The 17144-nt window shown below is 37.6% G+C and overlaps 1 protein-coding gene and 1 long non-coding RNA gene across 9 annotated transcripts in view; one reads left to right on the forward strand and one right to left on the reverse strand.

Annotated features, from left to right (window-relative positions):
- Positions 1-7019, forward strand: part of LOC111251470 (glycine receptor subunit alpha-2-like) — a 60057-nt gene extending 53038 nt beyond the window's left edge. For 6 of the 8 annotated variants that reach the window (XM_086989631.1, XM_022808062.2, XM_086989629.1 and 3 more), the window contains 3 exons: positions 1854-2050; positions 2473-2646; positions 6438-7019. In XM_086989631.1, coding sequence (XP_086845757.1) covers positions 1854-2050; positions 2473-2646; positions 6438-6605 — 539 coding nt within the window. In that variant the 3' untranslated portion in view covers positions 6606-7019. Of the gene's footprint in view, positions 1-1853; positions 2051-2472; positions 2647-5538; positions 6374-6421 lie in introns of those variants that run through there. The other 2 variants (XM_086989632.1, XM_086989633.1) reach the window with 2 other exon arrangements.
- Positions 1656-5544, reverse strand: LOC147755636 (uncharacterized). Its single transcript, XR_015327944.1, has 2 exons — positions 3314-5544; positions 1656-2675 (listed from the first exon to the last, which is right to left on the reverse strand). It is a non-coding gene; the product is annotated as an uncharacterized LOC147755636 (long non-coding RNA).
- Positions 7020-17144: the final 10125 nt, after the last annotated feature.

Raw genomic sequence — 17144 nt, forward strand, 5'->3', positions numbered from 1 at the left:
ATCTACTCTGTTCTGCTAGATATTTTTGGATGCGATGTTGAAAACCTTAATAAACCTGTTCTCGAAACTATTTTCATTATGAAAGTGAATTTCCTTAAATTGAATTTGTCAATGACTAGAAAAGGAATAACCATTTTGCCTAAGGAACGGAGAACATAACTGGGACGGCCCAATCTCCCACAAAAACTTTTACAGGGCAGCTTTAACAACCGTAGCCTTATGTAGCTTAGTATCCACTTGGACAACAATTATCATCTATGTTTCCTGTGGTGCAGCCTTATTCATTTAATGCAAGTGGGTCTTATACAGATCTGTGTTAATAAGCTTGTTTTTTCAGACGTTATCCAACGTGTAAAACCCTTCCAATGTAACCAGACGCAAATAATGGTCGTTTTTGAATAGTGATCTGATTTTACCTTGGGCTTAGTCGTACTTCCTTCCTTTTTTTTTATTCCCTATTCCCTACTTTTTCTGCTTCATACTGGTAAAAGAAACTTTTCGTCACACGTGGTAATTTTCTAAAATCATCCATTGTGGCGGCATGATGCTCAATGTCGGATGAGATGTCGCGAAGCATAAAGAAGCCATGCCTCTTTATGTTTTTACTCAGTTTATGAGGCACCTGTATCCCTAAATTCTTTTATAAAATTTAATAGATTCAAGATGTCTGACGACAGTGAAGTGTCTGGAGTCCGTTTTCGCGGTCATCTCAGCTTTGAGTAATTGGATAATTCTTTTAAATCCAAAATCTATATTTGGACACAGCAAACCCCCTTCAAACAGTCCTCTTACTTCTAAGATCGTCGTAGTAGATCACAGAGACATTCTGAGCTACTCTGATAGATTTTTGTTCTCGGAGCGAAATAAGTTAGGTGTCAAAAATACACCTTTTTCATTGGAAATATCCATGTTTGGGGCAACTTTGGAACGACATTTTGTTCATTACGTAAGGAAGCACAGCTGGACTATAGGGCAGCTCTACTGAATGGTACACAAGACCGAGGAACACCAAGTATTCTACAGATCTATCCATTTCCACACATGGCTAAGCCTTTGTGTTTCCTATACTTGTCTACTTGCATGATTTTCTACCAACTTTTCGCCAAGATCACATGATGTCCACTCAAACATTATGAAAAGCTATTTTCTGTTTAACTTAATAAGACAAAGAAGCTATTGAAGTCGCTACACGTATACTTAAATAATTGGCTAATTGGCTAGGGACATATTGAGAACGTCTTAAATGATTATGGAGCACCATTGGCCGCTCCGCAACGTGTCATTTCTTTCTAACCGGATATTTTTATTTTATGAGCAGATACGTCCGGATGTAATTGCGTGTTGAAATAATCAATAATATATAAGTTTGACACCATCTGATAAAGTATCAGTATGCGTACGCTTCTTTAACAAATCCCATCAACATGTTTTGTGTATTTCCAAAAAAAGCAACCTCTAGATATTTAGCTGACGGTTTTAATAGTGCAATAAGATTACGACTACTTGTAACCCAATGGACAAATGACAAAAAGGCTATAATAGGAACACAATGGCGCACATTGAACTATTTATTCAGATCTGCTGATCAGCGACTTTATCTGATCTTGTTGCTCAACACTATTTGCCTCTTTCTTTTGGATCTAAAGCTAGCAAAATGCACCTTGAAAATTCGTTCTTTTTATTGTATTTTTTTAAATTTAATCTCGTAAGTTGCTTGGGATACATATAAGTATACAGAAAGCATTATCCATTTTAATAATAATACGCGTTTAGGAGCAAAGGGCGGATGTAATGGTAATTTCTTTGTTGACTAATGTCGTCTAAGCTGATTTAGGATCGGTCCCCATTTGCAGAGCGTTCCTGCCTTTCCGTGCGATTATCACTCCGACGAGCTTTCGGACATCATCTGGTGCAGTCTTACTTACCTTCGTTACTTATCGTGGTCATCTCCTGGGTTTCATTCTGGCTCGATGTGGACGCTATTCCCGCTAGAGTCACCCTCGGCGTCACCACCCTTCTAACCATCTCTGCTGAAAGCACGGATAAACAGGTATGTTTATATAATTCACACAAGCTGGCAAAGAAACAAACAAGCAAACAGATCAAAAACATCAGTTGGCCTTTCGCTAACCTCGATAGGTGACTAGAATATATCGCCTTTTAAGTCAAGAAGGTAACAACAAAGTAGTGTTGGTCGTTACGGCGTAGCCGTTGAACTTATGTTTTATGGATACAGCGTGATCCACTGCGGAAGGCAGATTTCGTAAAGGGGCTTGGTAAACCTTTTCCCATATTGAGGGAGTAAAAATAATTGGTCATCAAAGGCTATCCTTCTCTTCAGCATGATTATATGCGCGTCATTTCCGCAGCGGCTTAGTAGAAGACCAGGCTATTTAGGTTGTCCTTTTTACAGGTTATTTAGGCTGCCCTTTATACAGGCTATTTAGGCTGTCCTTTTTGCATGCATTTTAGGCTGCCTTGGCGCCAGTCTCATACGTGAAGGCACTAGATATCTGGATGGCAGCCTGTACAATGTTCGTATTCTGTGCTTTACTTGAATTTACGGCGGTGAGCTATTTGGCGCGATTGCGAAGTCGAGAGGAACGACCTTCACCCATCGTGCCCGATGACGTTGCACATTTCACGGTGAGTGTTAGAACCATTTTAATGGACAACTACAAAAGAAAAATCGGCATATATTCGACGCTTATTACAACTATTTGTCAGAAGGCTACCTAACAAAGAGGAAACAGCTTGTGCTGTTTCGCGAAAGTAAGTGCTTTCGTTTGAATCATTAGTTAGTAACTTCATTTCACACAAATTCGTAGGTAAGATCAAGGCTGTCAAGATTATGGCCTAAAGTACCTCTGAACGAGGTCAGCAGCAGAGGTGAATTGCAACTTACCTTATCCTCTGCTAACTACTTCTTTCCGAAGACTTGTTATATCATAAAGCGGGACTCTATTATTGACACTAGCCGTGAGAGCCACAATTTTTGCTAGAATAGTTCCTTCCTGGATTGGTTCTTATCCAAATGTGCAAATGTTTTGTCGTACATAACATGACTAGTAATTCAGGCCTTTAAGTAGAACGGCTGTAACACCGAGTTTAAAGACACACGACGTGGAAAGCAAGCGTATTTCTGTATCCTGTTGTACTTTTAGTGCTCGCAGTAAACATAATATTTGACCAAATTTTACAAAAATAACAAATGAAATAAGTAGCAATCTGGCATAATAAACGCATATGGGTTTGTAGTAATTTGCTCGTTCGGCTCCTTGTGTCTGACTAACTTATTATCATCTTAACTTACTATCATATTAGCTTTAGGCATCTGCCGGCGAAGCAATTGTAGTTGACATTTAGATTGCTGTGTAAGATTATTTCCCAGCAGCAGTAAAAGTACCATCATCTGCAGATCGGAAAGTACAAAAACGACAGGTCAAATACGTAATTCATACTGTAGCCTGGCATAATAAATGTAACGAAAAATGTGATAACCTCAAGTGTACCGTTTGTCTGTACTGCTGGATAAACAAATCGAGCTATTGTTGTTTTTCTTTTTTTGTTAACAAATAGTTTATTATACAACAATAGGACACCCGGAGAAATTACGCTGAATATTGGAAAAGGTCTTGAGTATACGTCTATATTATGTTGTTGTCGTTGGAATGTATTGTACATTATGTACATATTGGCTACGGTTCACCTGAAAGCTGACTAAGAAAATTACTGAGTTATGTTTGAAGGGTATCTGGAAGGCGATAAGGCCCAGAACAGGGCTCGCGTGTTACCGACATCTATATGATGTCGTTAGGCAAGAAAAGGCCGGCAAATACGCTAAAGAGCAAATAGGGCAAACGAATATCTCTTAGAGCTTTCACCAGTAAGAGTCACAACATCAGAGACACGAGTGTGCATCGGGACGCATTAAGATGTTCGCGTTTTTTAACCATTTTTTTTTGGATTTAATTTTTATTTACATAAAAAATGATAATAAATACTATTATTTTTAAAATTAATTTAAGAGTTCTTTAACCATTTGCGTTTATATTTACGTCCATATAGCTATTAGCGTACCCCTGTTTTGCCTGTGATGATCAGCCTATCGCTTTTCATCCCCGCACCAATCTCCCTGATCTAATTACATATGTATTACTATGGGGAAAAACAGGGGGATAGCTTGGGGCAACCGGAACAGCTGTAGTAGCGTAGAAAATATTTAACTGAAACCAACACATCAGCACTCGAAGTGTTTTTATTCGATATAATTAAACAAACTGTAGTATTTCAAATTGGTAAATAGCTAGCATTGTAACTAACGCCTCCGGAGCTGCCTTGCAAACCACCCGTCTTAGCTGGTTCATCGCTACCGACGAGCCCCATCCATGGAGTCTGCTTTAGAGGATTAGGGATGATCTGCAAACGGCACGCCACTGTCCGATGGGAGTTTGGCAGATCTTTTAAACGTAAACCATCAGATTTTAGGTGTTAGCTTTACGCGTATCATTAGCCAGATGCAATACCATTGCAAAAAGTACGTTTTAAAATGGACTAGCTAGAAATCGAATGATTGACGCGAGTTGCGTTTATGCAAGCCTTCGAACTCTGATATACGCGCAGGTAGTCCAGCGTGGAGTCACCTGCTAAAGCTTCGACCGTCTTTTGACGAACTGTTTGCATCCCGTTAAGTACACTCAGTTTGCCATGTTAGGATCTGTCTCAGAATGTTCAAAGACAGCGTTCTCAATGTTCGATGCTTGTTCAACCGAAAATCACGACTCATTATCGAATTACGAATTTGAAATATTGTTAATTACATTTATTTTGCTATTACCGAAAGCTAATGTTACCTCTTTCTTTGTTTATGTTGTTATTATTCATCTCCCGTTGGGCTATCCCATGCATCGTTTCGGTATTATTAGGATTTAAGGGTATACAAGTGACGAAGTTCCAAAGTTTAAAAGATGCCCGCCAACATACGGATAACGCTCATTTTCATTTTTCGAAATAAATCGGAAGACGAAAAATCGGTATACTTCTATTGATCGCGCTACTAATAATATGTGGAATTGCTGATGTACTATTCGCAATTTGATTTTTAATTTCCGCTTGTTCGACAAAGAAGACAGCTAACGATAGATTTACTGAATTATGTATCCATCACTCCCGCTTCTTTGTTTACTACGACTGCAAATATAAAAACTGACAATAGCTGCAATGTGTCATTTCTATCAGTTGGTACATTTGTCACGCCAGTGAATTAAAATAGTATCAATTCATTCTTTAGGTCTACCTCGCGTCAAAATTTGTGTAAATGACCTTATTTCTAGGAAAACGCTTACAGGCCTCAAGCAAATCAGCTCTGCTTACATTCATACACATGTTCAATTAAACTATAACCGTACAAGTTACAGATCCTTTAGTCGCCCACCTTAAACGTTTTCGTTTGTTCGTCCCGTGTTTTGACCCCGTCGAAAAATATCAGAGGATAATTTAACGCACTTCCCTAATTTGCTACACGTACCTGCTTTCTAGGGTTAAGGACGCGAACACAACCTAGCCGCAAGCAACAGGAGAAACGAGGAAAGCTATGCGTTCTACGACACACAGAACAGTACCTGAATTAGGTTATCTGATGAGCTACGTCGATTATATAATATGCCTGTACAATACAATACGATTCTCATGTTGTCCCTTGAGTCAGGCGAAATTATACAGCATATTAGCGGTGTGTTTATGTGACATATCCACATGAAGGTTATTTACTGAAACTCTGAAAAAGGCAAAATAACTCGTATTAGGATTTTGCAGATCCATCAACAGCTTGGAAATTTATTTGGAATTAGTACATATTTTTCCTCGCGTAAATACGATATGTATCGTTATCTGGCATTGTTATTATTGCCGTAGCGTTGCGTTACAGACCTCTCTGCATAAGGACCCCACGAGCTACCGCAAGTAACGATTAATGGCGAAGTACAAACGCATTTACCGTTTCACATATAATTTGCACACCAGCTTCGTATTTGTTATCAATCGTTTAGTAACAGTATGCAATTTCTTCATTGCCGATATCTTTGTAATTTTGTTCAATTGTCCATATGGAGCGCGTAGCACGAAAAAGAACCAGCGGTATCTACCTGTCAACCAGAGACGCTGTTATTTGTATAAATGCAAATTGCGATAACATCCATATTATTTTAATTTCAAAGCAATCATTATCGTTCTCGTAATGGTACAGTGCTAACGTATACGCCTTTTACGCCTAAAGAAGCGTGAGATAAACTAGGTTAGAAAGCGGACGCGACTAGCCCTCTAAAGCAATGCTCGAAGTATTTATTTGTAAGCTTGAAACTATATAAGATAGATTAAATCTGATGATATTCCATCTATGACTATAAAAAAAACACGGTATCAGTGTGTTTACATTGCAGATGGAGCAGCGTATTGACCGATCGCGGGTCCGGCAGTTGGCGTCGGCGAAAGAGGCTGAGCGGTTCTTTCGACGGACAGCGAAAGGGGTAGACCGTGTCTCTCGGCTTGGCTTTCCCCTAATGTTTGGAATCTTCAATCTTGTCTATTGGCCGTATTATATGCATTAGCTGGTAGAGCAGAACTTCAAACAACCCGCAATTCTCGGAGCGATTGTTGTATACCTATACATGCTTCATTTCGACTGGTTTATTCCTCTAAAAACAACAAGGCTAACAGACATTCAATATTTTACTATTTATGATAAGTAGTGTATTTGCAGACATTAAAAGTATATGCGGGGCTACGGTTTTATCTGTCACATAATAACATTTGTAGAATAAATAAAGAATTATTTGTTGCTGGTGTTGTATAGGTTACATTAAAAAATCGTTATCACCGTAGGCGGTGATAGTTCACTTGTTCATTGTAAATATACGCAACCTGCTTTAGGCGTCGCACTTCATCGGGTAACGCTGATCTATTTTTAACGAATTGCCGTTAATTGAATAAACTTTAAATAGAAAGGTAGTACCAGTATCGTGTCCAATGTCACTTTTTTTTTTGTTTAATTAAAAGTAGACATAGTGGTATAACAACTTTAATTACCACCAGAGCTGTACATGTAAAGGACGAAGTAATTACGAAGTAAAAAATAAAAAGTCGCAAGAGAGAAAAAAAGCCAAACCTAATGTTCGGTAGTTGTACGAGTTTACACGAAGGTTATACCGCTATGTTTGCATCAGAGTTGTTAAGGCGAAGATGAAGTTGGGAATAAAATACCTGATGGAACTTTATACACGTGAAGTTATACGACAAAGTTGTATAACTTGTACGTGTATATATATACATAATCTTAATTGCTTATGTGGATAGCTTCCTTGAATAGATTTTGGAAACTCTGATACTACGGAAACAGGCCAGCTGAGAGGCGGCCTATTATGTTTCAAGTTTCGAACATTTGCAGTACGTCATAGTATTACTGTACCTTGGCTGCCTCTGACAAAGAATATATAACTCAGCAGCCTAATTATCTCAGCCTCTGACGCAAGGACTACGATATAGCTATAAATATTGGTTGGCATCTCGTCAACCTCACCAGGAAGTTATCTTTACGATGTACTCGATCTGATGACGTTTAAAGGTCCATAATTAAAGGATCAATTTCCGTCAAAACAAAGGTGAGAAAGGTCATTTATAGATAGTGATTCTATAAATGTATTTCGAAAATATCGTAAAAAAATAACTTTAATTTTGAATCTAGTCAACATTTTCAGAGCATAGCCAACTAGAAGGGGGCTAAGCAGTAGAAGTATTCTCGTTCGTACTATATTTTTTATACAAATCTTTAGGCAAGATTAGTTAAAATAATAATTTTAACTAATTTTGCCGATCTTTGCTAAGATCGAACAAAATGAGCCAGCAACTCTACAAATATAGCCAATAAGAAATGCGTAATAGGGATAAAAAAAAGATGCTATATAAACAATGATCAAGTAATTGTATCCTGTTTGAAATATGTTCATCCACGAGTTATACAGCAGTCACTTTCCCCCTTGGTGCTACTTTTTTTTTCAAGTTCAAGTTGAGCACTTTTTAAGCACTGTTGCAAGTTAAGTACGTTGTTCAATTAAACATATGTTTTTTAATATCTACATTATTGTATTATGATCTAAAATAGAATGCGTTCGTTTGCATGGCGAAGTCAGCGTCTTCTATAGCCATTATATGGCATGACTCGTTTGTTTAAGATAAATTTCCACTATCCATATTCAAACTACCAAAAATCTTAGAATCCTCGTTTGCAAAAAACCGCATGATACTTTAAATTTTTCATCTATATAATGGATAAAATATACATGTAATACAAATATGTTAAGTGATTTTTGCCTTGCTATGTGTATATATCTGTCTGTGCTTCAATCTCAGTCAAAAAAGCGAATAAAGCATATATATATATATATAGAGAGAGAGAGAGAGAGAGAGAGAGAGAGAGAGAGAGAGGGCGAGAGTACAAAATATGAGCTCTTATTTAGATTATAAATCTCTGCTCAGCGTGAGACGGTTTAAAAACCAGGTGACTTTGGAATAAGCTACAGCAAACACCATGGACAATATGTTGAGACTTGAGAGGAGTCTTTTCATCTGGTTTTACAGAAGCTCTGCGAGCTTTGGACGAGACAGATGTATACTATATACAGATGTATTCCTACTATTTACGAATTTTAAAATTTATGTAAAGACTTCTCCAAATAATATTCGCCCATATCAGAATTATCTGAATAGGATAATACGCCGTAAAGCTAAATGCACAAAAGCCGCTTGGAATTATTGTTGCCTTCTGCACACTACATGGTGGACATACTATTCAACGCTATCAAAGAATATAGTATACAGAGGCTACTAGATAAATCTCGATTATATGTTTGACCCAGACCAAGGGCAAATAGTTGGACGTCACCCATCTAAAAAAGGCCACTGCCTCGGACAACCAAACAGAAAAAACACTCTTATGCCAAGCAAAAGCGGTATCAGTTTTTCTTTTACCGTAAAATATTTCTATTTTAAAGAAAAATGTTTACTTTGAATAGAATCTCCCGATAGTAAGGGCCCAATCCAGCCAATCACCCTAAACCACATACGCTGTACAGAGGATCTTGATGCGTGACTGCACGACAAAAGAGGTGTCGATCGGAATTGTTACGAGGCAATGTATTTAAATACTTGGCCATATAAATTCAGTTACTGCCGCTCGAAATAAAATGTGTCCGGGTAAGGTTTTCTGGCATTAGTTCGTACACTGGGCAAAACCTCGATCAACCATTTTCGATACTGAGAATCAATATTTGAAATATGTAGGTAAGTTTAAGCAAGAATAAAACTATTCTTGCTCCTTCAAGTTTGACAGGTGGTTGAACTTCGACGAGACAAATGAATCGATTGAAACTCATCATATTTACTGAAATTCTGATGGATCGTTAATTGTGAAGCTCCGTTGCTAAACCGAAGAACAAATGAATCTCTCGGACATGGCTCAGGGACCGTTTAGCATACCCTTAGAACGGACTTAGACCTGCATAGTACCAAACTGAATCAAAAGAGAATTGTTTACCTTTTTATGTATCACAGTAGATATGACTTAGCACGCCAAAAAGGCTTGTTGCGTTTTTCTTTTATAGTTTGAAGTACGTGTGCAAAGCATTACGTGTCCAAAGACTTGGGAAACAAACAATATGCTTCAAAGCAACACCTCTGTCACTTGCCCTTGATTAATTGCAGCATTCTATTTATATGTACATAAAGTAATGCGATATGAAACCAGCTCGTTCCAGTTAAGTAGATTAGATAAATTCTTGAAAACCCCAACGGCATTCCTCTTTAGAGAAGGTGTTTACCGTAATTCTTTTAGAAAGAAAAATTTAAATTCTTTTAGAAAGAAAAATTTTTAAACAGTTATCAATGAAGCTCCTACATTGCTCAGCAGTATAATACTATTTGTTTTGTGATTTTGATTTGTTTCTTTTTTTTGTATTTTGATTGTGAAATACTAGTGATTTGTACAAGCGTACACAGGTTCACGTTTTCTAGAAGAAAACAAGGTAGTATTTATATATGATAGATATCTAGCCAAACAATACCAAAAATTGGTCAATATCTGACCTATATCACATGCAGCATAAACGATCTGGGAAGTGTAATCATTATCGCAATGGTAGTAAAGGGACATCCAAGCCATTTTTCGGTATTACATTCCGCAGGGAGAGCATCTTGTCATATGTGGCATTGCCACTGCCGAGGACATTTCAGTACAGTCGACATTTGAGAGAAGGTCATCAACGTAGTCATCTAAAGTACTTCTAAAAGGGCCAGGGAACAATCACCTAACATCCTCTACCTTTACCCTTTAAAAACCTCGAAATGAATATGATTATCTATTTCGTTTTATCTATTCGTGTACGTCAAACGTATTTTTCCAGTGAAAGCTTCTCTCGCCATCTAAAAACCTACGGCTTCCGTAAACAGGTTAAATAATCTTAGTCAAATCGATATTAAGCCGGGAAGAGCACTACCTTCAATAAGAAAAGCGTAAATATAAGGGGTCACGGTCGTTTCGAGGACTGCTAGGCAAAAAAAAAACTAGAGAGAAATGTTGATTCTCTTCTACAGACGATTTGTCTTGATTTTGTATTAGGCTGCTTTGTGTTATGATACCTTACTCCAATGGTTTCGGCATTGTCCTTTCACTGTTTGGTGGTTTCAATGGCCAATATTCTGGCTTAGCAAAATATCGGGTAACGTTCCCTAAAAAATCACCAGGATCATTTTAGCTTTTACATTTTATGTTAAGGCGTAGAAACACTTCCCATATATACAATTTACGGAATTTGATCCTAATATCGTGATGTGCATTGGTGTCGACGATCAGAAGCTAATCTTCGTATATTAACTTTAGATCAGTAGAACAAATACCAGTTATTTGTAATAGTTTGATTTAAGGCCAGCTGGAACTATTACAGAGAAGCCATACACTTGATTTTCATCAGAATTGGCCAGCGTTTGTGAGTAGTTCCTAGAATAAAATGTTGGGTAGCTTGGACAGTGAAGCCCTTGGCACTAAAAGTTGAAGAATTACTGGTTTACATCCCATTAAAGACATTCTACTCGATATGTGTGCTTAAGTAACGAATTCGTAGTGCTCAAAATTATGGCTGCTCTGTTTTTTGCTTTTTATTAATACTTATGAGTAGCGTCCTATCATTACAGTAAGATAACCGTAACTTCTTTATAATCCTATGTATTACTGGTAAACTATTTTGGCAGACTAGTCTACGGACAAACCATAGCGTCGTATGAATTTCAATACGAAAAGAAGGGCAGGTTAAATAACAATTTGCCTACAAGATTACTATGTAATATCAAATTTTAAAAGTCAGCATGGGATTTGTACTGTTTTTTTTTTATATAATATGTTTTTGATATTTGTATTGATACCATGCACAATAGACACTATTGTTATACACAATTTGCTCTATCCCGACTGGCGAATACACAGATGCTCGACAGCTCACCAAAACGGTAAGCCAATTTCAATCTGAAGGAATACGAGCTTGAGCAATAACGGCGGCTCACCCAGGGGGTAATATTTTGTATCTAAGTTAATGATATACATATATATATATATATATATATCAATAAAAAATACCTTGCCTCAAGTATTTAGCTACCTTGGGTAGATCAAGTGGGTCGGTCGATTGATTTTGCTAAGGCAAAATGGTTTCTTTCTGACTACTAGTGTTCATTGCTATAAGGTGGTATCGCTTCCGTATCTGGGTAAAGAAATGGCCCAGTCTACCTCATCTTGTACTCACTCCAAAGTCGCCAAAATTTGCTATAATCATTGTGTTCACCGGTGCATATTACAATATAACTGGTGCAATTATATATATATATATATATATATACATATAATTGCACCAATTATACCGGCCATATATTATATACTGTAATATTTGAAATAATCTATTTCAAATATTACAGTCGTTTACAAATTATGTGTTTTAAATAAATAACATGCACTCCTTTTTGTAACGGATTACCGAAATTCTGTCTATTGCTTTTGGTATGCTTGCACTCGCTATGGGATTGACAAGCGATTTGCAGATTCGGTTTAAATTAAGTAGGAACAAATCGAGAAGAAAATAGCATTAGCCATAGTTCTTCCTTGGTTGTTCTGGTGGCCCCAGAAGGGAAGAAAATACATCATTTATGTTACACGCCCCCTTTGTTCCTGCTGTAGGCCTCTTACTCCACAATATCTCGAGCACGTCAATAGTCTTTATCGCTTCTGTGTGTGCATCTCTTGTGGCTTTAAGAGACCCAATGAAGGGCATCGCTCTCATGGCACTCGGACAATGTCGTTGACGTATAGGAACATGGTACCGGAACACGAATAGATACACATTCTATAGAATGCTTACTCCCCAATCGTTTCTGGCATATGATTACTAATATCTTATTGGTCAAATCCTCTATTGTTTATATTCAGATCATATCTAAGTATAATAAGTTCCTAACTATTATACTGTTCAGCGGTTAGAAAGGTCAAATCAAAACAGAGAGATTCGAATATGCGTTCAGGAGGTACCGTTATTACTCATTGAGCTAGAACATCACCGAAATGAGGCCACCTCATTTCGGTCATCATCAACCACAGCACTGGATCGCAGAGAACTAATTAAGAAATTAACCGTTACATTCTTCAATAATAATAAACGGATCCCTTTGTTGTTAAATATGCGCCCTCGTTACTTTTGTTTTGAAGCGAGTTATTTTCAATTCTCTAATTAATTACTCCGCTTTTATATTGTAGCTACTCTGCGGCACGTACACAGCGAGCGTGTGTAGATTTTAGCGGCAAGCAAAATCCAATTAGGCAAACCCGTCTGGAAAAGGAGGGTTCGATTAATAAAGTACGACGTAGAAATAAAGGACAAGTACGGTGGTACTTTGAACAGTTTCACTTCGTCTACAGCATTGTTGCTTTGTAGACACATACCGTTCTGCAATTTAAACGGATATATAGCTCGCTAACTAAGTGTAATTAACTATGTTTATTTATTTATTTGTTTTAGAAATACGCAGTCTTGAGGACGACCTAAAGGAATGCTCAACAGTCTTCTGCGTTTTTCTGAGAATGCCTTGTCTGCTTTTATGGCTGATAAATGATTTCTGGATTGCTATTTTACGGCAATTTCTATTCGAGATTTATTTTAAATTGCTTGTCGAGCAGGACGAGAACAACGTCATTTTCTATATGGGCTTCCGCTATCAAGGAACACCCGCTTGCGTACGTATGTAGACGTCATGTATGACCATAAGGAATTAACTGGGTTACAAAGATGAATTGGGCTGTTGATCCCAATGTGGTTGTCGTAAGTAAGGAAAACTACTAAATAAATGATCTTACTAGCTTGTTTGTTTAGTGGTTTCGCATGCTGTAATTACGTGCGTATACGTACGAGTGCGTATAACGTCTTAATGAACGCTAACGTCGCCGGCTTGGTAGTTTGTGAGGCACGGTCAAGATGAAATTGCTTGTCTCAAACGATCGAGGCTCCTTGGAGCTATTCTGAATAAAAAGTACACTTCAGGGTGAGTAATCAGCGCCATTTCTGTTAACGTTGATATTTAGGGGATATTGAAAAATAAAAATATAATTATTTTTATTATTATTGGATTAATTAAAGGAAAATTTAAAAAAATATTTAAAAATCTAAAAAAACGTTTTGCGCAGTGTACGAGGTGACGCAAGAATCGAAACTACCTTATAATATTAGAAATTGGGTAAACGCTCTAAGTGTCACGGACTCACGCACCGATGGGTGAAAACTAGCTATACGACCTATGTAACTGAAATGCCGATGAAGGTCAACTGAGGCTGCATTAAGCCTTTAGCACCATGAAATACACTTCAAAGTGAAAAGATCCCAAATAAATAAAGAAATAGTATTGGCTGTGCTTCCCATCTAGGTGTGCTTTTTCCTTTGGCCATCCAATCCAGAAACGTTTCTGAGTGAGGTGATGTTTGATTTTTTGAGCTGTTTGTGCTTGGCCTCGATCAAACGCACGATAGTGTGAACCTACTTCGTAGCGCTTGTACACCATGTTGCCTGAATCGATTTCCAAATATAACCTCGAAAAACAGGTCATTTTACATGAGCCCAGGACATTTGCAACTGTCTTGTTAATTTTACCATGCGCGAATATATATATATATATATATATATATATATATATAGAGAGAGAGAGAGAGAGAGAGAGAGAGATAAAGTAGCGTTGGAGGGTTGGAGTATTGGAACCCGCGTATTAGTTCCACCATTTCGTTAAAATAACAGATGTCATTTTCTGTTTCGCCTTCAGGAGACTCGGTTACAAGAATTGCAAAAAGGACACATTGTTGTCTAACTTCGCTTGGGACAACTCTTTGATGAATATAGTTGATAGAGGAAATGAGCTGCGCCGAAAGTACTAACATTGGGCTGCCGAAAAGGTATTGGCCGTTTTAAAGCTAAATTGAAGCAAATGTATTATTAAATTTAGTGGTATTTTAAATAACACATTTAAATAAATGATACACTACTAAATTTAATATGATATATAAAACTATTACAGTCAATAGCCTTTTACCATTATTCTGGTAACACGATAGTCTCATCCCTATAGAACTTCTGTGATTTCCAAACAAAAAACTTCGTTGACTAACACCATTAAAAAAAAATAAGCAGATAGCAAAAAAATGATAGCTTGATGATACAAGATTCAGGCTATATAATGGATACGTTAAAATGCAAAGATGTATGTGGTCTGGCACTTTCAGTTCAATATCAAATAGCTAACTTCCTGCAGATGATTCAGGATTTTTTAGTAGTGCGTGTTCAGTCTGTGTGTAATTTCGTTATCCACGCGTCACCCTTTCTCAATTTTCTTGCAACTTTTTTTCCCGTAACTGGTCAGCAATTATGAGGTGCATTTTTCACATCGAAATCACCCAACGGAAGTCACAAAATCAGTATTAGGCCATTTCTAGCAACGCATCCTGATCATGATGAGCACAAATTTTTATCTGGTGGGCCTGGGCAGCATTTGAGCCTTTACTGAACAAAATCTGTAAAAACAGCGAATTTTCGCAAAAAGTTCACTTATGTTCATGTTCAAAGTACTATCCGAAGATTAACATTGACGATTTCAGCAGTTCTATTACTGCCAAATGACAGCTCTCGATCATCGCCGATCCGACGCGACTTGAGATATATGACTTTGAAGCCACCTGGCTTGAAGAACGGTCAATACTTTCTTGACAACCCGGTCACTTCGGCCGGGACATTTTGCGGAAGTATCATGAGTCCTGCTGTTTAAATATTTTTGATCAAAGAATTAGGTAAAAAGTCTGAGCTTATCACAGCCGGATGGTTGGTAATCGTCAACTGCTGAGGTTTCAGTTTGGCAGACCTGTGGATATTCTCACCCTACATTTGACTGCTTGACCGGGCCATAGTTTGGATACTCTGATATGGATACAGCTTATATTGGCCCGACTCAAGCTTGTTTGAGCATCAAAAGAGCGCAATATCGGCGAAAAAGCATACGACGTCTACGACAAGGGGGATGTTTTCTATGAACTGTAAGTATCAGGGTTGCTAGGCGTATAGGTATTTATTCAGCGTTGCTAGGCATATTTATATACAAGCATACAGGTAATCATAAATTAAGTATTCATTTCTATTTCCACCCAATATGCCATCGTAGCACATTGACTATGACCACGTACACAATATAGCACAGAGCAATTTTTAAATGTAATACCAAAACAACTCCTTAATATCGTAGGAACTCATCTAACAAAATACTTCAAAATCGCAAAGTGATCATTTGCGCATGGTCTGTAGTAAAAAAAATTTTTTTACGAATTCTATCAATCATTTGGTCATGATCTTATAGAATTCTAACAACGGAATCGAGGCCACCATTAGTATTGGGTAGGCATCACAGATCTCAGAACCTAATTAGGTCACTAATATATATATATATATACCTGCTACAAAATCAATGGCCGCCTAGTATATCGGTAACGAACGGTTTAGCCATACAATATGGCTAGTCGCCCATGATTCACTACGCAGTATACTGAATTAGTTGGTTGGCGTGTAGAAGCCAGTATGGCTTGAAACCCATAGCGACCTCTTTGGGAATACGAAATAGGACATAGCTATAGAACCGTGTGAACGGTATCGAGCAATAAGCTAGATAAAACGACAGTGTCTCAATTATAATCGCTAGAAAAACCAACATCACATATCGTACTTCCATTGTCGTATCGTTATTATATCGAAGGAACAGTGAGGCTTCATACAGTTCTAGGTAGGTTATCGTTAACAAGTGGGTTTGTTTAGATTATTGCCATATCTTTGTATATGTTCATAAATCAGTGGAGTTTTTTGCACTAATCTCTCATAAAGAACGCGTTATCCCTGCGTACTGGCCGTACCAGTCACCCGGAACCTGGAGTATGTCACTGTACAGCGTCAAGATGACAGTACCAAAAAGACGTGTGTAAGTCACTTTCGCGAAGGATAATAAGCTATATCAGTTTCTTACCTGTTTCTGATGCTCTGCGCCATAGGGTTCAACAACGCATAGCTTTGGACGCAGTGTGAAGACTTGAAGGATTTTACACGAAACCAACTTTTCCGGATCGACGCAATCGATATATTACGAGAAAACACCGACTATTTTCTCGCTTGGCAACGCGAAACTTTACAGAGGTCGTCCAGCAATCATAAGCTTCCTTATCGGCGACAAAGGTCGATATGTTCGACAGTTCGAAAATTAGCCATTGTTCCACTCTTCAATATTTTAGATCAGATCGTATCATCTATATAAGGCTTTATATAGATGATACAAAAAACATATAATGCATAAATAGTAGTATTTTTTAGAAGGCTAACAGAAGATTAATGTTTGGCCTCTTACTGAGAGGAGCGGTAGCATCCTGAGCAAATAAATATAATACAAATAATAGACATATACGCAAACGAGGGCATGCGAAATATATACCATATCGCTTACATGAAACCTTCTACGTGCATAGGCGTTGAAGATCGAAACAGTAG

The sequence above is a fragment of the Varroa destructor genome, unplaced genomic scaffold, assembly GCF_002443255.2.
Source record: "Varroa destructor unplaced genomic scaffold, Vdes_3.0 BEIS01000005.1, whole genome shotgun sequence".
Classification (NCBI taxonomy): domain Eukaryota; kingdom Metazoa; phylum Arthropoda; class Arachnida; order Mesostigmata; family Varroidae; genus Varroa; species Varroa destructor.